At 38.7% G+C, this 22,486-nt stretch overlaps 1 protein-coding gene across 2 annotated transcripts in view; it reads left to right on the top strand.

Annotated features, from left to right (window-relative positions):
* The window catches only part of PARL (presenilin associated rhomboid like), a 51,245-nt gene that overhangs the window by 12,962 nt on the left and 15,797 nt on the right, over positions 1-22,486 (top strand). Inside the window, exons 2-7 of one of the 2 annotated variants that reach the window (XM_043594784.1) lie at positions 174-369; positions 857-997; positions 3,588-3,636; positions 17,221-17,316; positions 18,346-18,495; positions 20,175-20,245. In XM_043594784.1, the coding sequence (XP_043450719.1) occupies positions 174-369; positions 857-997; positions 3,588-3,636; positions 17,221-17,316; positions 18,346-18,495; positions 20,175-20,245 (703 nt within the window). The remainder of the gene's footprint in view (positions 1-173; positions 370-856; positions 998-3,587; positions 3,637-17,220; positions 17,317-18,345; positions 18,496-20,174; positions 20,246-22,486) is intronic. The other variant, XM_043594785.1, reaches the window with a different exon arrangement.

Genomic DNA, 22,486 nt, shown 5'->3' on the forward strand with positions numbered 1-22,486 from the left:
GGCACAGTTCAGTGTTTTGACTTAGAATTCTACCTGGGAGTAGGCATCTTGGCTTCTTTGGAGCTACAGAGTGAGAATGAACTAAGATGTTGATGGCAGGCCAGGGGTGAGGCTCATAGAGGTTGATGTTTCCAAGACAGTGCTCTTGGTAATCTCTTATTTTCCCCTTAAAGGTTTAACTTTTTTATTCAGCAAAAATGTGGATTCAGAAAAGCACCCAGGAAGGTTGAACCTAGAAGATCAGACACTGGAACAACTGGTGAAACATACAAGAGAAGTGCTTTGATTCCTCCTGTAGAAGAAACAGTCTTTTATCCTTCTCCCTATCCTATAAGGACCCTTATAAAGCCCTTGTTTTTCACTGTTGGGGTAAGTGCTCATGTCACTAGGAGTCACCTAACTTGCTGCTGGTGTAGTGTTGAAGTACTGTTTGTCCTATTTGGTCTATCTTAAAGGCAAGTGGAGGGGGATTTAAAGGATCTGGGTATCGGGTCATGAATGATTACAGGAGAATGTGAATTTAATAATTACTATTAGAATCTGGTTCATTTATGTAAGCCCTGGAGAAGAAACTTATGGGCCTCTTATTTGGGGTAACTTTTCATGTGATACTAAGTTGATACTTTGAATTTTATTTGAAAATTTCTGGCTGTAGACAGGCTCCAGGGTACTGTGGAGTTAATAAAATGTGGGAACAGTTAAATATTCTTTTCACCTAATAGGTTTTACTGTGCCAGATGTTCCTGTTCCTTCTGTTGCTTTGTAAGAAGCAATGAAAATGAAATATTGTCCTTGGAACTATGTGTAGATCTATTTCTCTTTTGAATTTGTTTTGTGATATATTAATTTTATGTAGTTTACAGGCTGTGCATTTGGATCAGCTGCCATTTGGCAATATGAATCACTGAAATCCAGGGTCCAGAGTTATTTTGATGGTATAAAAGCTGATTGGTTGGATAGCATAAGACCACAGAAGGAAGGAGACTTCAGAAAGGAGGTAAAGATAAACATGGCTTTCTTCTAGTTGATCATAAATTTTGAAGTCTGGTTATTTGTGAAGTCTTTTTAGTGACTGACGACCTTTAGATCAGCAAAAATGTAGTTAGTGAATTTAATATTCTTCTTTAGAGTCATTTCATTGTGGTGAGTATTTACTTATGCTTTGTATGTCTGGCAATATTGTACTTGACAGTGTTCCAGGAAGTTTGTACCTCTACCCACATGTATCAAAAATCAAGTTGCTAAAAATTAATGTGGTGTCTCTCTCAGCCCTACTAAAGTTGAAGGGCTACTGTTTTGTATCACCTTGCTGGATTATTTTAGAGTCCATATTAGAATCATAGGCAGTTTTTCAAAACATTTATGCTTCAGGTATAGAAATATTATGTGGATTTTATTTTTAAGTAATCTCTACACCCAGTGTGGGGCTCATACTTACAGCCCTGAGATCAAGAGTCATATGCTCCACTGACCAAACCAGCCAGGCACCCCTATTATGTGGATTTTAAAAAGCTCGGTGACATGTTTACATACCTTTGATAAATACCCTCTGTGGAGTATTTCTAACTGCTCAGGGCATGAGGATGCAAGAAAAGGGTACAAATATAGAGCTTTTAGAACTTTTCATTATTTCACATGTAAGTTGGTGACTCTCTTTCAATTTCTTAACTGTTTTTTTTTGTTTTACAAATATTGTCTTTCAAGTAAAATATGTTTATGTCATTTGGCAATACTTACTGAGCACTGAGGCCTTAAGTTAATATGTGGATCCAGGTTCATTTGGTTTTCAAGCACCTTTGGTTTTTTTGTGTGTGACACATGCCTCTCTACTTGGGAGAGAAAGTTGATGTCTGCTTAATTTTCTCCTAATGATAATTCAGCGTTCTTCAGAGGACAAAGAAGTATTCATTCTTCGTTTCCCCATAGACATGCAAGTAGCATGAGCTGTACCTGTTTTAGAGAGGCTGGTGTCAGAAGGACAGTGGGTGTAATATTTGCAGGTGAAAGCTACAATAGTTAACAGTGATTTATTCAGTACAATATGTTTGAGGAGGTAATAACACTGACCTATTCCATAATCTTGGATTCCTTAAAATGCTATGGGTTTCCAGCACATGGCTGTATTATAAAGTTTTGATGGCCCAGTTGGTTCTTTAGAATGGTGAAAAGTGACACAAGCAATATACATAATCTTTTCCAAAGATGCATTTGTTTATACTAGGTAAACAAATGATAGGTTATAAAATATAAAATCCATGCCCATTTAAGAAAATTAAAACGATACATAAATATAACATGGGGAGCAAAAGCCCTGGGAACCCCTGCCACACCACTGTATATTGTAGGGAGTAAGGTCTGAGAGCTCATACACAATTGAATTATAAATACAAAAATGGAATCATTGTATATGGATCAATATACATACTGATCTGTAACTTTTTTTTTTTTAACGTTGGATTTCTTTCTGTACAAAGTATGGTTCAATTTCATAGTTAGAATTTGTTTTTTAGGGGCACCTGGATGGCTCAGTTGATGAAGCATCCAATTCTTGATCTCAGCTCAAGTCAATCATGATCTCATGGTTGGTGAGATCGAGCCCCATGTTGGGTTCTGTGCTGATAGCGTGGAACCTGTTTGGGACTCTCTCTCCATCTCTGCCCCTCTCTGTGTGTGTGTTTTTTTTTGTTTTTTTTTTTCTTTCTCTCTCTCAAATAAATAAACTTAAAAAATATATTTTTTACTTTAAAACTTCGTCATGGAAAAATTTCAAACAGATATAATAAAGAAAAATATAATGAACCCCTGTCATCCATCTTCAGTGATTATTGACACAAGGCCAACTTTGTTTCCCTTCTCTCCCCACCACTGATTACTGTAAAGCAAATCCTAGGCTTATTTTGATGCGTGTCTTTTTTTCTAAATCTCAAATTATCATACCTTAAAAGGTAATTTTAGAAAATATTCTTGGTTAGGATTCTACAACTAGATTGGACCTTGGTGAATAATCACTTAAATTTGATACCTATCTACATCTGATAGTTTGCTAGGTGCTTTATGTTATTGATATTTCTCACAGCAGTACTGCCACTTGTCTGTTTACTGTCTGCATTTCATATGTCAGATAACAAGTTTAGGAGTAATTTGATGTCCCAGAGCTAGACAGTCGCTCTGTAGAGAATGTGAGCTAGCTATAAAGCACCTGCTTTTCTGTTTTGCCACATATTTATTATGTCTGTTTATTGGTAAGTTTAAAATATTTTCCTAACGTTTATTCATTTTTGAGAGACAGTGCAAGCAGGGATGGGGAAGAGAGAGAGGGAGACACAGAATCCGAAGCAGGCTCCTGGCTCCAGACTCTGAGCTGTCAGCATAGAGCCTGACATGGGGCTCGAACTCAGGAACTATGAGATCGTGACCTGAGCTGAAGTTGACTCTTAACCGACTGAGCCACCCAGGCGTCCCTGTTTATGGGTATTTTTACACATGAGGACTCTTCTTATGCACAAAGCTTTTTCTCCCTGGCTTTTCATTTTCCTAGCCCAAAAGTATTTACCATATGGTGATAGGCAATTTTCCTTCTGTTTTAGATTAACAAGTGGTGGAATAACCTAAGTGATGGCCAGCGGACTGTGACAGGTTTGTGTTAGCTTACACGTTTTAGCCATTCAAGGGAAGAGAAATCAAACCAAAAGGTACAGTATGTCACAGTCAATGGCTTTTGTACTCTGCTCACCAGTGGTTTAGAAGACAGAGTCTCTGTACCTTCAGGCTAATGTAATAGTATAACAAGTAGTGTGGCATAATGGTATACATGATGCTGTGGGTCAATTGCTTTCTAATTTTGACATAGTATGACACTGATCAAATAATCTATATTTGTTGTAGAATCCTAGCTTGTGTAATAGGTTGTATTTATTACTTCCCTATTAAAGAAATTAAAGGGGATATTGATTAAGCACCTTCTTTATGCAGAATGCTTTATACACATTCTCTCCCTACCTCACAGGGTTGTTTACCGGGTAGTTATCTCCCTTTTTACCAATAAGGAATGGCTTTCAGAGAAGGAACTTTTCCAAAGGTCACACTGCTAGTAAGTAGTAGAGCTAAGTTGCAAAACCCAGGTCTGTCTCATTCTGAAGCTGATTTTCTCTTTACCATGCTGTTTATAAAATCCTCTTTGAATAAATATAAGCATGCCATGCATGTCACCATGATAATTTAATTTTTGTTCTTTGTAAATTTTTATGACAGACAAAGCTGACTTTTCAAAGTAACGCTTACACAATATTTTATGGACTTAGTTACTTGAGAAATTTGGGGAAATGGATTTGAAAGTTTAACAATTGTACAGATAGGAAAAAAAATCTTCCTAGAAAAATAGCAAAATACTACTTTTTCTCAAATACAGTTAGTCTTAATGGTACTCCTAATTTTTTTACCTACCTAAGTGGAGAAAAGGTGCTTATTTTCTTCCTTTGGACTCTTTCCTCTGCCTGGAAGGTTTACTTTTTCTGTCTCCTTGTTGGAACCTGAACTGGTTTTTTAAGCTTATGCTTCAGACATTTCTTCTCATAGGAAATGTTACTGGACTGAACTGGGTCTGCTCCTTGCTGAGCTATAGACCTACTACACAGGTGGAGTTGCCTCACAAGGTTATCCTTATTTGTACAAATAAGGAGACCATGGGGAATAATTTCCGAAGCCATGACTCTCTGACAGGGGCAAGCAGGCTCCTTTCACCAGGGCTTGAGATGAATATTGAGAAGGCACTTTGTGATTTGTCTGTACAGGCTTCCCCTCACATGTGTCTTCTCCTGTTACAGCAGTTCATTAGTATCTAAAAGATGAAAGTGACCATTAGGCAGAAGCTTCTGGGAGTTTCCTGAGTTCAGGGAGTCTTGCTGGTAACAGAAGTGCTTTCATTTTTTTGAACTCATTGCACTTTTTAATCATTTATAACACAGCCTGCCTTAGTAATTGTGCATGCAGCATCCTAAAGGACAACGGTGAGATTTTTTTTTCTTTCACTTTTTGTAGCAACTAGCACATGTCTTGCACACACAGTAAGGGCACTTGATGAAAATCTGTTAAGTGAATGAATGTTAAATGGACTCTTGAATCAAAGGATTGAGATTTTTCAAAAGTATATTGCCATACTGTAGAATTGATTAGTCAGTGAGATTTAATAAATATGATACCTTTCAAGATAGCTCTATACTAGCACATCTCTTTCCATTGGGATTAACAGGAGAGTTTTGGTTTGTTTGCTTGTTCTCTGAAAGTAACCAAAATTAACAGTATTTCCTTGGGATAGCAAAGTTTTGATTTCCTTTGACATTTTCAGATTTTATGCCATTAAATATTTGAAGAAACTTGGGGTCAGAATTTAAAATATTTCTCATGCCAGGGGTGCCTGCCTGGTTGCTCAGTTGGTTAAGCATCTGACTCTTGGTTCTGGCTCAGGTTGTGATCTAGCGGTTCATTGAGCCCATGTTGGGCTGTGTGCTGACAGTGTGGAGCCTGCTTGGAATTCTCTCTCCCCTTTTCTCTGCCCATCCCCTGCTCGCGCATGTGCTCTCTCAAAATCAACATTAAAAAAATAAAATATTTCTCATGCCAGTACATAGCGTATTCAAAGAAATTGGTATTTAGAGATAACTGAAAATCAGAATTTCCCCTAGCTTTTTTCTTTTCTTTTAGTCTAATCATTTATTTGGCACATAGGATGTAGCAGTAGGAAGAGACAGATGTTTTTAATCTAACTAGCAGCTTGTATGTAAAGTATTTTGAACCACATAAACATGAGCAGTCATGCCAAATCCTTATTGTGAAGTTATCTAAGTGACTTTAAAAGCTGAGGAAATGCTCTTTGATCCATTCAGTGTCACCTCAGACTTCTGTTGTAGGAAATAATTATTTTGGTAGCAGTGAGTCTAGCTATACAACATTTGTTAGTAATGTTTAATAAGTTAACTATATACTAAGTCTCATGTTTATGTGCTATTCTCACGATTACAGTTACGTCTTGTGTCTTCAGAAGTGTCCATTCATCCAGCTTCCTTGCTTAGCTCTCCCAGTTGCTTCCTTTGGGCTGATCCTAAATGAGGTTGGCTTAGCTCCTGATTTGATTTGAGGATTGGTTTATGGGGTGACAGATGGACTCTGTACCACTCTCTTTCTTGGATAGCACATGTTTTCTGTTGTTGTTGTTTTGTTTTCCTTTTTGCATTTTGAAAGAACTTGAAAAGTCCTTTCAAAGCTCTTTGAGACCAGTGTGTTTCTTTGCTTTGTAGTATTCACTCCTGGGTAGTGGCAACATGAAAGCTCTGGTAGGTTAAGGATGTCTGATTGTTACATTGAACATTTCACATAAGGACTCCTTGCTGTCTGAATCTAATGAGCTCCTGAATTTGGATGGCAAGATTTTGGATATAGGAAGTTCAGGCACATAGTTGAGGCATAGGAAATGTTTGGTTCCCGAGCTTGAGATAGCAAGGGGTATCTCAGATTTACCCATATCTCTTTGGTTCCTAGGTTTAGATAAGAACAAATCATAAAGGATACCTGTAATTTATTGTTAAGGTAGAGTCCAGTGATGAGGTGAAAAACCTCCCTGCCTTAGAGTTGATGATGTCCAGTTTGGAATCCCTGGTTTTGACTCAATCTCAACCTGTCCCTGGGAATCCCTTTTTCAAGTGTGCTAGAGAACTGGTCTTGCTCCTTGTTTTTCCTCCCTGTTTGGTTATTTTGGGGATTTTTTTTTTTAATTTTTGGTATTAATCTTAATTACTACACAGAAATCTCTCCCCAAACTTCACATTTCTTTGAACAGTTTTTATATGTTCACTTGGTATTTGTAGGTGCATCAGATAGCATTCTTCAGGTTAGACTTGTGCCTGATGCTTTTACACTTAAGCTCTTCTCCTGTTCTGTTGCGTTGATCTGCAAGACTTTTAAACCTGTACTTGAAGTCCCTAGGCAGCCTCTAAGGAGAACGATTTCCTCTACTTTCTAGCTTTCAGACACTTGCCAGGTTTTCCTGTTAACCCAGCAGAATGCTTACTTTACTATTTGGTAAAGCTGAGAGAGAAGAACCTACCAAATTATTGTATCTGATGAAGGAGGAGACAGGAAGGAGGAGGATGGGAAGAGAAGACTGGAGAAAACAGTGCCCCATCTATATTTATTGTCAGCCCCAAAGTTTAGGCACTGCTACCCTAGGGCCTTGACCCTTCTGCCCCAACTTCTAGAGTCTATTTTTTTTTTTTTAACATTTGTTTATTTTTGAGAGAGAGAGAGAGAGAGCGTGTGTGCGCACAAGCAGGAGAGGGGCAGAGTATAAAGGGAGACAGAGGATCCTAAGCAGGCTCTGTGCTGATGGTAGAGAGCCTGATGTGGGACTTAAACTCATGAGCCATGAGATCATGACCTGAGCCAAATTCAGACACTTAACCTACTGAACTACCCAGGTGCCCCTAAAGTCTGTTTTTCCTTTGTTTTCTGCTTCTACCAGGATTACTTTATTTTTTAGTTTCAATTTTCTTTCCCCTTATACCTTTCAAAGATTTTGAGCTATACTTCCTAGACTAAGGTCTGCTTCCCTGTTCCTGAAGTTGTTCATAAGGCAGTGTTTACTTGGTCTTCTAGTTAATCTTAACCTTTTAATTTGTCACTGTTTTTCCTGAAACTCGTGGTTTCTCAGTCTGCAGACAAGTTATTTTTTTTTTTTTTTAATTTTTTTTTTCAACGTTTATTTATTTTTGGGACAGAGAGAGACAGAGCATGAACGGGGGAGGGGCAGAGAGAGAGGGAGACACAGAATCGGAAACAGGCTCCAGGCTCCGAACCATCAGCCCAGAGCCTGACGCGGGGCTCGAACTCACGGACCGCGAGATCGTGACCTGGCTGAAGTCGGACGCTTAACCGACTGCGCCACCCAGGCACCCTGAGACAAGTTATTTTTATAGGGTAAAGATAAAACTAATGGTTGAGTGCCAGTTAGGCTTCAAGTACTAGGATAGGTACTTTACATACATACTGTTATTCTTATTATTAGTCTTCATTGAAAGAGCCCTGTTAGTGGTGTCCTTATTGTTCAGAATGGGTAACTGAGGGTCAGAGAGGTTAAATAACTTGTCTGATACCACACAGTTTTAGCTGGAGATGGGGAACACACTCCCTTCTTAGTTTAAATAATAGACTTTTGATTACGTCTTTTCACTTTCAACTATAGCAGATCATCACTAAATTACCTTTCTGGTGAATCACACTGCCTACTCCCATCCCAGGTATTTGGGTGTTTATTGACAGCCCAAATTGCAGCAAATTGCCCCGAAATGGCAGGCTGGCATAGGATGGCTGGGATAAAAGGGAGCCCTTTTTTGGCTACTTAGATTAGTCTTTGCCATTGTAAAATGAATAAATGTGCATGTAAACAGATTAAAATAGTGGTAAAGAATATATAAAGTGAAAAATAAGTCTTTCTCACTGTAGACTTCCAGTGATGCAGTTTCTGTCCCCATAACAACCACTCCTTTTTAGTTAAACTTGTATGTTCTATTAAAGCATCTATTTTTTTAAAATTTTTTTCTTTTTAACATTCATTTTTGAGAGGTAGAGCACAAGTGGGGGAGAGTCAGAGAGAGAGAGACATAGAATCTAAAGCAGGCTCCAGGCTCTGAGCTGTCAGCACAGAGCCCAACGCGGAGCTCGGATCCACAAACCGTGAGATGACCTTAGCCGAAGTCAGACGCTTAACCGACTGAGTCACCCAGGCGCCCCAAGCATCTATTTCTAAATAGGCATTTATACTTCTCTGCACCTTTTTTTTTTTTATTCCCTTGATATTTTAAAGGACATTGTATCAATACAAGTAGGTCTATTGCTTCTTTATATTTTATTGAGGTATAATGTGCATAGAAAAACATGCACATTTCAGATGTACAACTAATTTTCACAAACTGAGTATATCCATGTAATTAGCACCTGATCAAGAAATGGAAATTACCAGCACCTTGGGCTCAGAATGTTCTTTTTTAATAACATTGTAGTAACTCATGGAAATGAATATTATGTAGCAAGTCTTTTATTAATGGATTTTTAATAGGTTATAGTCTTCTATATTCACTGCAGTGAATATTCTTATATAGAGATATTTGTACTCTTTTGCAAGTTCATTTTTAGGATGAGTTACTGGAAATAGATTTGCTGGGTCAGAGTATTTATGTTTAAAATTTTACGTATTGTCAAAGTTGTCTTGAAGTTGTATACCAATGTAAACATCCTCCATTAACATACAGAGTTTAAATAAGTCCTTTATTTCTAAAAGTTGCTCACAGAGGAGGTTACATATTCTCATCTGCAGGGAGGGTGCAGAGAAATAACCCCTTTTGTGGTTAGTTTGTAAAGGTCTTTGTCTCCCTTATTGTGGATTTGCCCTATTCTTTTCATCTACCCCTATCAGTTTCTATTTGTCTCCTGGCAGGAGGATTGAAGATGGGTGGTCTTTCTGGATTTTCTTTTGACTCTAGAAAGCTGTGGGACCAGTCCTTAACTAGTTTTGTCCATACTGCCCAGGAAGAGAAATTGTAGTCACTGTGTGAAGCCAACAGGATGATCCCTGTGCCTATAGTCCTGGTTCCTAGGGAACCTGAGGTAGGGGCCACTTGAGCTCAGTTCTTTGGTTGTCATGGTTGTATATACGAGTCAGTGTCTGGGCTGGCCAGGTTTAGCTTCCTTCAGATAGAGAAGCTGTGGAGTGGTGAGCTGGCCCACCTCATCAGCAGAGGGGATCCTGTACTTAGCTACTGAACCCCAAGTGGGATAGTGGGTCCTTTTTTAGGAAAAGAGAAAAAAAAGGTTGTACTACCTTCGTTGGGCTAAGGAGGAAAATGGACTGAGATTATTGAACCAAGCAGGATTCCCAAATTAGTATATATTTCTTTTAATCAAGATATTATTAGGGGCACCTGGGTGGCACAGTCGGTTAAGCGTCCGACTTCAGCCAGGTCACGATCTCGCGGTCCGTGAGTTCGAGCCCCGCGTCGGTCTCTGGGCTGATGGCTCAGAGCCTGGAGCCTGTTTCCGATTCTGTGTCTCCCTCTCTCTCTGCCCCTCCCCCGTTCATGCTCTGTCTCTCTCTGTCCCAAAAATAAATAAACGTTGAAAAAAAAAAAAATCTTAAAAAAAAAAAAAGATATTATTCACATATCTTATAATTTGCCACATGAAAGTATGCAGTTCAAGTGGTTCTCATTGTATTCACAGTATTGTGCAACTGTCATCATCCCAGGACATTGTCATCCCGAAAAGAAACTCCATACCTATTAGCAGTCACTCCCCATTCCCCTCCTCCCCTCAGCCCTAGGCAGACACTAATTTATTTTCTTTCTCTATGGATTTGCCTGTTCTGGACATTTCATATTAATGGAATCACATATGTGGCCTTTTGTGTCTGCTTTGTTCACTTAGTGTAATGTTTTCAAGGTTCACCCATGTTGTGGCATGATGTATCAGTCCTTCATTTCTTCTTGTGGCTGAATATTCCATTATGTTGTTTATTTATCTGTTGATGGACGTTTGAGTTATTTCCATTTTTTCGTTATTATAATGCTGTGGATTTTTGTGTATACGTTTTCATGTAGACATGTTGTCATTTCTTTTGCTAATATACCTTGAGTGGAATCATAGGGTCATGGTACTCTTTAACTTTTTAAAATTGTGGTAAAAACAAAATATACCATGTTAGCCATTTTTTTTTAAACACTTATTGATAGACAGCATGAGCATGGGAGGGGCAGGTGGGGGGGGGAGATACAGAATCTGAAACAGGCTCTGAAAAGTCAGATGCTTTATTGACTGAGGCACCCAGGCACCCCCATGTTAGCCATTAAGTGTACAATTCAATAGTGTTAGGTATGTTTACATTGTTATGAAACATTTGTAGAATTCTGTTTTGTCTTGTAAAACTGAAACTATGCCAATTACACGACTTTGCACCCCTCCCTCCCCCGCAGACCCTGGTAACCATCATGCCACTCTATTTTTACAAATTTGATTATATACCTTATTTAAGTAGAATCAAACAGTATTTATCTTTTTTTTTTTTAATTTTTTTTTTCCACGTTTATTTGTTTTTGGGACAGAGAGAGACAGAGCATGAACGGGGGAGGGGCAGAGAGAGAGGGAGACACAGAATCGGAAACAGGCTCCAGGCTCTGAGCCATCAGCCCAGAGCCTGACGCGGGGCTCGAACTCGCAGACTGCGAGATCGTGACCTGGCTGAAGTCGGACGCTTAACCGACTGCGCCACCCAGGCGCCCGAGTATTTATCTTTTTTGACTGGCTTATTTCACTTAGCATGCCCTCAGAGTTCATCCATGTTGTAGTGTGTGATAAGATTTCCTTCCTTTTTATGGCTGTTGGGTGTATCTCTTTATTCCATTGTGTGTATATATCACATTTTGTTTATGCATTCACTCATTGATAGACATTTGGGTTTCTTCTACCTCTTGGCTATTGTGAATAGTGCTACTGTGGACATGGATGTGCAAATACCTCTTTGAGACCCTGCTTTCAGTTCTTTGGGATATATACCCAGAAGTGGAATTGCTGCATTTTATGGTAGTTTTATTTTTAATATTTTTGAGGAAGTTCCATACTGTTTTCCATAGTGGTTGCACCACTTTACAATCCCACCAACAGTGCATAAGAGTTCTAATTTCTCCACATCCTCACCAGCACTATTTCCTTTTCTGTTTTTTCGATAGCAGCCGTCCTAATGGGTGGGTGAGGTAACACATTGTGGTTTTGATTTGTATTTCTGTAATGGTTAATGATGTTGCACATCTCTTCATATGCTCGTTGGCTATTTGAACATTATATTTGGATAAATGTCTATTCCAGTCCTTTGCCTATTTTTATTTATTTATATTTTAATTTTTAAGTCTATTTTGAGAGAGACAGAGTGTGAGCAGGGGAGGGGCAGAGAAAGAGGGAGAATCTCAAGCAGGCTCTGTGCTCAAAGTGTGAGATCATGACCTGAGCCAAAATCAAGAGTTGGTTGCTTAACCCACTGAACATAATTCAGTCCCTGTTTTTGTTTTCATTCATCTCAAAGTATTTTCTGATTTCCCTTACGATTTCTTCTTTGGACCATTGGTTATTTAGGAGTGTGTTAATCTCTGCATCTTTGTGACTTTCCCTATGTCTTGTTGATTTGTAATTTCATTTCATTGTGATCAGAGAATGTAATTGTATAATTTCAGTGTTTTAAAAATTTATTGAGGTGGCTCAGTCGGTTAAACATCCAGTTCTTGATTTTGGCTCAGGTCATGATCTCATGGTTTGTGATATCAAGCCCCACTTCAGGCTCTCCTCTGTTGTCAGGCTCAGCACCAACAGATTCTTGGGAATCTCTCTCCCTCTCTCTGTACCACCTCCCCAAATAAATCAATAAAACTTTAAAAGAAAAAAATTATCGAGACTTGTTTGTGGCTGAACATATGGTCTATCCTGGATAATGTTATATGTGCTCTTGAAAAGAATGTATTGTCTTGTGTTTAGTGTTTTATAGATGTCTGTTAGGCGTAGCTGGTTTATAGCTTTGTTCAAGTCTTCTGTTTCCTTGCCAATGATCTCATCTCTTATTGCAAATAAGGTATTGAAGTCTCCAACTATTATTGTTAAACTGTTTATTTCTCTTGAGTTCAGTTTTACTTCATATATTTTGGGATTCTATTGTTAGGATCATCTATGTTCTTGTTAGGCTTGTGGTGTACAAGATCCCAGGAATATATTGAGGTTTTATAAGCTCCTATGGACATCTCATTCCTCAGCTTTTCCTTTTAAGATTTTTGTTTGGTCTCTTGTTTACTCCAAATATTATCCCCCACTGCAGGTAGCCATGGACTTAAAACACTTGCCTGTAATTGTTTTTGACAAGTGCCCCCTGGAAAAAGGAATTGTGTACTTGAGCTCTCAGTCAAGTCAAATATAGACAGCCTTGCAAGTGGGGCTTTGCAGGGAAATATTATAACATCAAATAATAGTTCTTTGGGAATGACGCTTTGAAAGAGTTCCAGCTCCATTGTACTATCTCTAGTGCTTGCTAGGCTGTACGAGAAATGTGGATTGTTTTCATAGCTTATAGCTTCAACTTATAGCTGGAAAGTGGAGGATGGGACCAGGGCAAGCTAAAGTGCCCCAGAATTGCTGTTCTTCTTGAGATTCAGCCATTTTCCTTAAATGTTGAGTTGCTGCAAACTTTTAGCTAGTTTCCAGAACTGTGAAAAAGTTGCTTCTGACAGCTTTTTGCCAATTTTTCATTGTTTTGTGAAGGGGAGAATTTTTCAAGGTCCTTACTTCATTATTTTCATTGATGTAATCCATTGCCTCCCTTTTGGTAAAGGTAGGTGTTGAGCCAGCAGCAGTCTTAAATCAGCAGTGTCGAGCTTGTTCAAGAGTTGACTGAGTAGGGAGGAGGCAAGTGACACTCGCTCTAAATGGAGATACAAAGACTTTAAGCAGTTCTATTTCTCAAAGGGTAAGGAGGGAACCATTATGTGAGCTTCTGCATACTAGGCACGTGTGGTATTTTGTTTAAGCCTCACTACAACTTTTGTAAGGTATACGAGGTATTTATCTTCATTTTACAAATGAAGCTGAGGTGAAGGAGATGAAATGCTTCAGACCACAAAGCTCTACTAAGTGGCATATGTAGGATCCAGACTGGAGAAGGCTGTTCCCTTTCTACCATAGTTTTCATTTATGGGTTTTCACCGTGTGACTGCTGCATTTAATTGTGCTTTCTCATTTCCTCACACTCAACTGTTTAAGGTAGATTTTATTAGCCCTATCTGCCAGAAGAGAAAACTGAGGCTGAGAGGTTAGGGGCCTCTTCCCTAAGTTATAAGTAGGACAGTCAGTTCAGCTAGACTCCTTTATCCATGCCTTTAGGCAACGTGCAGTGCTGCCTCAGGCCTAGGATTACCTCACATCCTGTCCTATTCACTGGCTTCTGGGGACCAACCTGCTGTTTCCTAGATAAAGAGCCCTTTGATCTGAAATCCTAGAGTGACCAAGGTCAAAAGAAATCCTATTGGCTACCTATGTCTGTGTATAATAGAGCCCTACATTAGGAATTGTGGCTTGGCCACTGAATTTGGCTCTCTAAAAATTTATATCTCTTACTTAGAGCCTCAGTTTTTTCATCTATAATTGGCCTTCAAAATGGGATGTGCATCAAGGAAAATAACTGCATTTTGCTTTTCTCATTTAAAATTTGTTAGTGTATGGGGCGCCTGGGTGGCGCAGTCGGTTAAGCGTCCGACTTCAGCCAGGTCACGATCTCGCGGTCCGTGAGTTCGAGCCCCGCATCGGGCTCTGGGCTGATGGCTCAGAGCCTGGAGCCTGTTTCCGATTCTGTGTCTCCCTCTCTCTCTGCCCCTCCCCTGTTCATGCTCTGTCTCTCTCTGTCCCAAAAATAAATTAAAAAAAAAAAAAAACATTGAAAAAAAAATAAAATTTGTTAGTGTATTTTAGAATGAATTACAGTGATTTGTGTACATAATTTAGGTATATATGTTCAGTTGTTTACTGATGGGATTCTTAACCGTAGACCACAGGTCTATGAAGTGAGAGTTTTTTGTTTTTTGGGTTTTTTTTAAAGTTTATTTATTTTTGACAGACAGAGTGCGCATATGAGCTGGGGAGGTGCAGAGAGAGAGAGGGAGACACAGAATCTGAAGCAGGCTCCAGGCCCCAAGCTGTCAGCGTAGAGCCTGACACGGGGCTCGAACTCGCAAACTGTGAGATCATGACCTGGGCCGAAGTCGGACACTTAACCGACTGAGCCACCCAGGTGCCCCTATGAAGTGAGAGTTTTAAGTACAGTGTGTTCTGGTGCTGATATTCTGTCTTAATTTACCAAAAAGGCCTCTTTGGGGTGAGAATTTGGCAATATTAACTCTTTGGCTACTGTTAACCTTGATATCTTTGGTTATTTCTCCCCTTCTCAAGGCTTTTCCCTAGTTGTAATCTCTTCAGCCAGAGACTAGACTCTGCGGTACTATGCTGCTTGCAGTTTCCAGAACTGTCTGCTGTATGTCACTGGTTTCAGAAAGTAGCCTGTGGAACATGCAGAGTAGTTGTTGCCATTTTTCAGCCCAGCAGGCAGGATCCAGGACCCCATTTTGCTTTCTTTGCAGTGTACCACAATTGGAGCAAATTGTATAGCCCCAATTATTTTCATGATCATGGCAGCCTGGGGCCAAACTCTTCTCAGGTCCTCCTTACCCTGAGATACCAGTCACTATGTACAGCAACCTAGACCTTAGAGGATTCTTTGGGTAATAAAGATGTTTAAATAAATCACTGCTCACTTTCATAGAATAAACCTGGTCTGTTCCTCTGTCTTCGGAGACTCCTCCCTTCCTCTCCCCACCTCCCTTGTTCCAGGGTTCCAGGCTCCTCATTGGGAGGTATACATAGTACTCTTACTTGCCTTCCTTATGACCCCTTTTCCCCATCCTTTCATGAATACTGTTCCTCTCACCATCTTTGAAGGAGTTCTAGTTGGTTATTCACTGAAAATGTATAACAGCTGTCAGTCCCCACTAGTAAGACATATGATAAAATTAATGGAATCAATTCAGTTAAATACAACAAAATACCATTTCATGTGCCATGGAGAAAAAAATGTTTCTAGCTCATCTGTGACATACCACCAGTTGTAAGATGCATCCTGATTACAGATATTAAAAAGGAGATGTCTTAGAATCTGAAAAATAATAGCTTCCTTTCCTACCTCTCAGAAGGGAGAGAAAAACTGGAGAGACTAGTAATGCCAAGGGATAGCTGAGAGCTAAAGATGTAACAGCTGGTGAGGATTATACAATGAATATCTTCTAAAATAAATCCTCTTACCAGAATGTTGCTGGAATCCGTGCTTATTGTCCTTGAAGGAGTTGAAAGGGCTAGTTGCCTGCTAGCAATTCCTTTAATTAATTCAAGTAGATGAGTGCCTACTATATGGTCACAGAGTTGTGGTACATTGCACTTAGTGTGGTTTTTAAAGTTCATAGTTTTTGTTTTTTTTTTTTTAACGTTTTATTTATTTTTGAGACAGAGACAGAGCATGAACGGGGAAGGGGCAGAGAGAGAGGGAGACACAGAATCGGAAGCAGGCTCCAGGCTCCCAGCCATCAGCCCAGAGCCCGACGCGGGGCTCGAACTCACGGACCGCGAGATTGTGACCTGAGCTGAAGTCGGACGCTCAACCGACTGAGCCACCCAGGCGCCCCTAAAGTTCATAGTTTTTAAGAATAACTTAGAATTAACTATTCAGTCACATTTTAGTGAAGAAACTATCATTAAATAATAAACCTCCGTTTAGTGGTAGTTCTAGCAGCATCTGTTCTTGGAGAAAAATGAAACCGTCCTCCAGCTCCTACATGTAAACAGTTTTAAAAGCAGTTGCAAAATTCCAGATTATTCCTGAATTCTTATCTAACATGTATTTTCTCAGACAAGTGGATTTTTATTTACCCAGTTGATACGTAGGTGTTTCCCTAAGTTTAAGAGGTATTTTATTCCCTATGGAAAAAGAAGCATGCTATGTAATAGAGCTTTTCTAGTCTTAGCCAGAGAACCCAATTCTGTACATTAGTTGTCTTTGGTTTGGCCATTTTCAAACAATAATTATAGATCTGATGATTGTTGGGTACAGTGTGAACCATTCTGAAGAAATAAAATAAGGGGGCACCTGGATGTCTCAGTCAATTAAGCATCCAACTTTGGCTCAGGCCATGTTCTCACGGTTCGTGAGTTCAAGCCCCCCATCGGGCTCTGTGCTGACAGTTCAGAGCCTGGAGCCTGCCTCGGATTCTGTGTCTCCCTCTTTCTCTGCCCCTCCCCCATTCATTTTCTCTATCTTTCCAAAATAAACATTAAAAAAAAAAAAGTAAAATAAGGATCTGAGCGAAGGAAGTCAGCTTCTAGAGCATTTGCAATTTTCTAGGAATTTTCTGACTATACGAGGGCATAGTTTGATACTTAAAAACATTGATTTCACTTACTTTCCCTTAGCTCACCCTCTCCCTGCCCCAAGTATATAATACTCTTACATAATTGTGGTAGAAAATCTTATTCAGGTGGACTTTTGATCAGACTTTCTTTATTCCAATTTTTAACCTCCCTAAATTATAAATCTTTATTTTGTAGGTATCATAGCTGCGAATGTTTTTGTATTCTGTTTATGGAGAGTACCTTCTCTACAGCGGACAATGATCAGATATTTCACATCCAATCCAGCCTCAAGTAAGTCTCCTTATGACTTTATTTTGAGATAGAGGTAATATGAAAGAAATAAGCTTTGTGTTAACTGAAATGCAGAGGATGAGTTGCTTGTCAACAGTTGTAAGTAATATCCAGAAAATAGACTATAAGCTCCCTGAGGAAAAGGACCCCATCTCTCTCAGTGTTATATCCCAAGTACCTAAAATGTGCCTTGCACATATCAGATAAGTATTATTTTTTTAATGTTTGTTATTTTGAGAGAGAGCACCAGTGGGGGAAGGGGCAGAGAGAGGGAGAAAGAGAGAGAATCCCAAGCAGTGGGATCTGACAGTGCAGAGCCTAATGTGGGGCTCAATCTCACCAACTGTGAGATCATGACCTAAGCTGAAATCAAGAGTTGGATGCCTAACTGACTGAGCCACCCAGGCGCCCCAGTAGATATGTATTTTTTAATGACGTAAGATCTGTGATCACTACAAGTTCACTCTTTGAGGAGATTATTATATACAACTTTATATCTGTACTTGAAATAATTTACTAATTCTTTTTTCTAACTAACTTTTGCCACAAGGACAAGTTGCTTTCATTGAACTGAGAATTTTTATTGGTTGCTTACTAAGTAGAAGAGAGAGATTTAAGATGACTTTTTACCACTTTGAAAATGCTATCTTTTAAAATTTTTTTTAATGTTTATTTATATTTGAGAGAGATGGGGAGTATGAGCAAGAGAGGGACAGAGAGAGATGGAGACAGAATCTGAAGCAGGCTCCAGGCTCTGAGCTATCAGCACAGAGCCCGATGTGGGGCTTGAACTCACAAGCTGTGAAATCATGACCTGAGCTGCAGTCGGACGCTTAACCAACTGAGCCACCCAGGCGCCCCAAAAAATGCTACCTTAAACCATCTTATTTAAGCTTTTGAACTGGCTCTGTTTTTGTTTCCTATGTTTGAGTTGTTTCATAATAATAATGAAAAAAATCAAAAGTAGATAATTTTTAGGTCATGGCTGTGTGTCCTATGATTACCAGACTGTTTTTCTTTCTCTTGTAGAGGTCCTTTGTTCTCCAATGTTGCTGTCAACGTTCAGTCATTTCTCCTTGTTTCACATGGCAGCAAATATGTATGTTTTGTGGAGCTTCTCCTCCAGCATAGTGAACATTCTGGGTCAAGAACAGTTCATGGCAGTGTACTTATCTGCAGGTAATAAGCTTTAATCTCAGGATCTTTTGGAGTATGAGCACGCTAACCTATCTGGAGAAGGAACAAAGGGAACGATCATAGCTGAATTCTACATATGAGGATTGTATGTAGGGAATTATACATACTGTCTGTAGAGAAGGACATCGCAGGCTGGTGGGGTTGTTGGCTTTCCTGCTTCTTGTTTCGCGATTTCTTCTTAGATTATTTAGGTATGTTTAGTTTTAAATTAGGATAGACAGGAGTTAAGATTTAGTGGAGAAGTTAAGCATGTCGTTTTTATCTCATTAGGCCTTGGCTACTTTAGCTCAGGCCCACTGTTTTATAGATAAGTTCTTCCCAGACTTCCTGGCTGTCTCAATCATCTGGATCTTTGTTAAAAAACCTTAGGCTCATTTCCCACAGTGTGTTCAGTTTCCAGAAAGCTTTATTTTAGACCAGAGCTTTGTAATAAGATCGTGAAGAATGAGTTTTTTCTCTTTTCTGAAAGCATATATCTTAGTCTGGAACCACTCCAGTTGTGGTCCTGGGGATATCATCGTTTCCTTATTTCAACTAGGAAGTGGTAGTAAAGGATTCCAGGTTCCTAGATGCTACTAAACTGGCAATTGGTCTGTTAAATTTTACCTCTCTATTTGCAAAATGTATTGAATTAAAAACCACATGGCATGAAAATTCGTTTCTGAAGTCCCTTCATTTATTTTTTTTTTATTAAAAATGTTTCTTAAGTTTATTTTTTTTAGTAATCTCTACACCCAACATGGGGCTCAAACTTACAACCCTGAGGTCAAGAGTTGCATGCTCTTCACACTGAGCCAGCGAGGTGTCCCTGAAATCTCTTTATTTAAAAAACAGTACATCATACTGTAGTCATATTGTAGTATGGAAAAAAAAAGCACTTGAGAGCTTGAAGACAGAAGACCTAGTTTTACTGGATCTTATTTCTGCTACTTGCTGTGTGATACTGCAGAAAAGACCATAATAACACCTCTTTGAGGCTAATGATACTCTCTCATGACAAGTGGTTGTAGAAAGGATTAAATAGACACATCTACCACAAGGCATCAAAAATGGGTGCTTAGTCATTGTTAATTAAATACCCATGTAGCTGGTCCTTCAAAACTAGAAACTGAGCGACATCTTTGGCCTGTGCCAGAAGTGTATAGTTTTTTCCCCAAGCACTAGTTGTATTGTTGTAGGTTACACATGGGTCTGTTTCAGATGATTAATTCCTGCTCTACAGGAAGTTTTTTAAAATGAGCCACATTCAGCTTAGATGACATTGGAGCCAAAGGGACTTGTAAAAGAGCATCTAGTCTAAATTGCAGCAGAGTCATTTGGCAAGCTGGGTAAAATATAGATTCCCTGGTCCCGTTCCCAAGAATCCGATTTAGTGTTTGGAGTGCAGCCCAGAGGATTCCCTGACAGTTGGTGAGTTTGAAACTAACCTCTTTTATGTTATAGATAAGGAAAGTGAGAACTGAGAGGTAAAGTGAAGGACCCTGTGTCACTCAGTAAGTTGTGTAGTTGGTCACACTTACAAAATATCTGAAGTGATAGGATAAGTATTCATACCTGCACCTTGTACTGATCCAGGTAGAAATCCAACATTGTTAGTCTCTGTGGGGTGGAAACCATTTTTATACTACACTAAAATTATTGAAATGTGACTTATTTCTCAGGCGTTATTTCCAATTTTGTCAGTTATGTGTGTAAAGTCGCGACAGGAAGATATGGACCATCACTTGGTGCAGTAAGTATTTGTAATGTAAATTTTCTTAATTTAGTCTTTAACTTCATTTTGAAATAATTTTAGACTTATGGAAAAGTCCAAAATTATTACAAAGAGTTCTTATATACCCTTTACCCTACTGTTAAGTACAGAACCACAGTAGAATGATCAAAGACAGGAAGTTAACATTGAAACAATACTAACTAATCTGTGTCTAATTTAGAATTTATAGAGTCTTGGGGCACCTGGGTGGCTCAGTCGGTTGAGTGTCCGACTCTTGATTTTGGCTCATGTCATGATCTCATGGTTTGTGGGTTCGAGCCCTGTGTTGGGCTCCATGTGGGCAGTGTGGAGCCTGCCTCAGATTCTCTGTTCCCCTCTCTCTGCCCTTCCCCCACTTGCGCTGTCTCTGTCTCAAAATAATAAAGTATTTACAATACTTTATTATAATAATAAAAAATTTAAAAAATAGAATTTATGGAGCCTTGTAAACTTCAGGCTATAGCTTTTAACCATTGGTCATTTACATATACTGTACTTACTAGAACAGACTACAAATCAAGAGCATAGTCAGAACAGTGGGTATCCATTCCTCAAAACCAGACAGCCTAATCGAGCATTGGAAAATTCTCAATAATTACAGATTTGAATCTGGTACTATATCCTCTGTTTAGTTACTATTTGAGTGTCTTCTGTGCAGATTAGACTAGTAGGCACTGTAGTAGAAACTGGGGATATACCAGTGAGCAAGATGATCACAATTCTCTTCCTGAGCTATGTTCTGGATGCTTAAACAGAAAAAGTGTTGTGTTATTTGTTTTTGTTTTTTGTTTTTTTAGTTTAATGGAAATTTCTAGGCACATGGAAATCTTTGTATAACATCTCTCTAAAGACTACACATTCATTTTGTACATGTTTAAACACTAATGCACTTAAATATATTCAGATAGAGAGTTTCATATTTAAAGAAACTAAGAAGGTTTTGGAAGAGAATTCTTATGTAATCATCCCATAATGTGTGTGTTCCTCAGATTTGTGCATACTTAATTGTCCTTTTTTTATACTTAAATTTCCTAATGAGACCTGTATCTTGTCCTGTCACCTACGTGATTTCTTAAGCCCCTGTTTTTTCCTTCATGGAATGTTTTATATACAAGATTTGGTGCTGGTGTAATTTACATATTTCAAATCTTTTACCTCATTCACTGCCTAAGCACCTGTTATGTGAAGGCAACGAAGACCACGCTAAAAGGGCTGAGTGTTCTCTAGAGGACTTCAGGGGTTCTGAGAGTAGGGATACTTTTTTCATTAAATGAGAGGATCTTGGAGGGCATTTTGATGTGCTACAGGTGTTATTCTCATTTTGCAGATAAGAAACTAAAGTCCAAGATGAGAAGAGTATGACAGATGGTATTTGGAATTAGGCTGGGTTTGAATCCAGCTCTGCCACTTATCTGTGATTTCTAAGACATATTACCAACCCTCTCTGTTTTTCTGTATAAAATGGGGACAATACATCTCTTTCTGACCTGCAGTGCAAGTGTGTTTAGATGGCCTAGCATAATAAGGAGCATGTACTAAAAAACGTGGTAGTGGTAGTTCCTGTTCAGTCATCAAAATTTTGTAGAGCCATGTCAGAATAAAATTATTATCCCCAAATATTTTCATTCATTCTTAGTTAAAATTAAAGAAAACTAAGTCACCAGGTATAATAATATTTTTAATGAGAAATCTAGAAACAAATACTGTTGACAAAGTTATGTTAGAAAATATGAAGTATTGTCTTACTGGCTTCCTCGTAATCCTGTGTTAAAGGATGAAGGGCTAAAGAATATTTGTCAGTTGACATATTGGCATTAGGGAGCAAGAGTACTGGATTTTGGTAAGGGTTTTATTTAGTTAGAGCTCTGGATGTTCTGAATCTCATTTAAAAATTGTTTCTTAGTTATTGGTAGGAAGCTTTAACCTGCTTTTAAAAAATGTATTTTCTGTGAAATGTAACCCTTAATTTTGAGATGGCAAAGATCAATGAAATGTTTGCGGTAGGAAACAGCATTTGTTAAAATGTTAGAGATGTGTTTTTTGCTTGATGTATATCACAGGCCAAATTGAAGCTTGCTTAACATACAATAACTTGCTTACTGTAACTTCGTTGATTTAAGTATCACTGATTTAACCTGTTCTTAAACTGAATTCTCTAAGGAAAGTATCTTTAGTCTCTTCTTACAGCATTGCAAGTAAAATAAAATGGTCACTAGAATG

Source organism: Prionailurus bengalensis, chromosome C2 (genome assembly GCF_016509475.1).
Source record: "Prionailurus bengalensis isolate Pbe53 chromosome C2, Fcat_Pben_1.1_paternal_pri, whole genome shotgun sequence".
In the NCBI taxonomy this organism is placed as follows: Eukaryota; Metazoa; Chordata; class Mammalia; order Carnivora; family Felidae; genus Prionailurus; species Prionailurus bengalensis.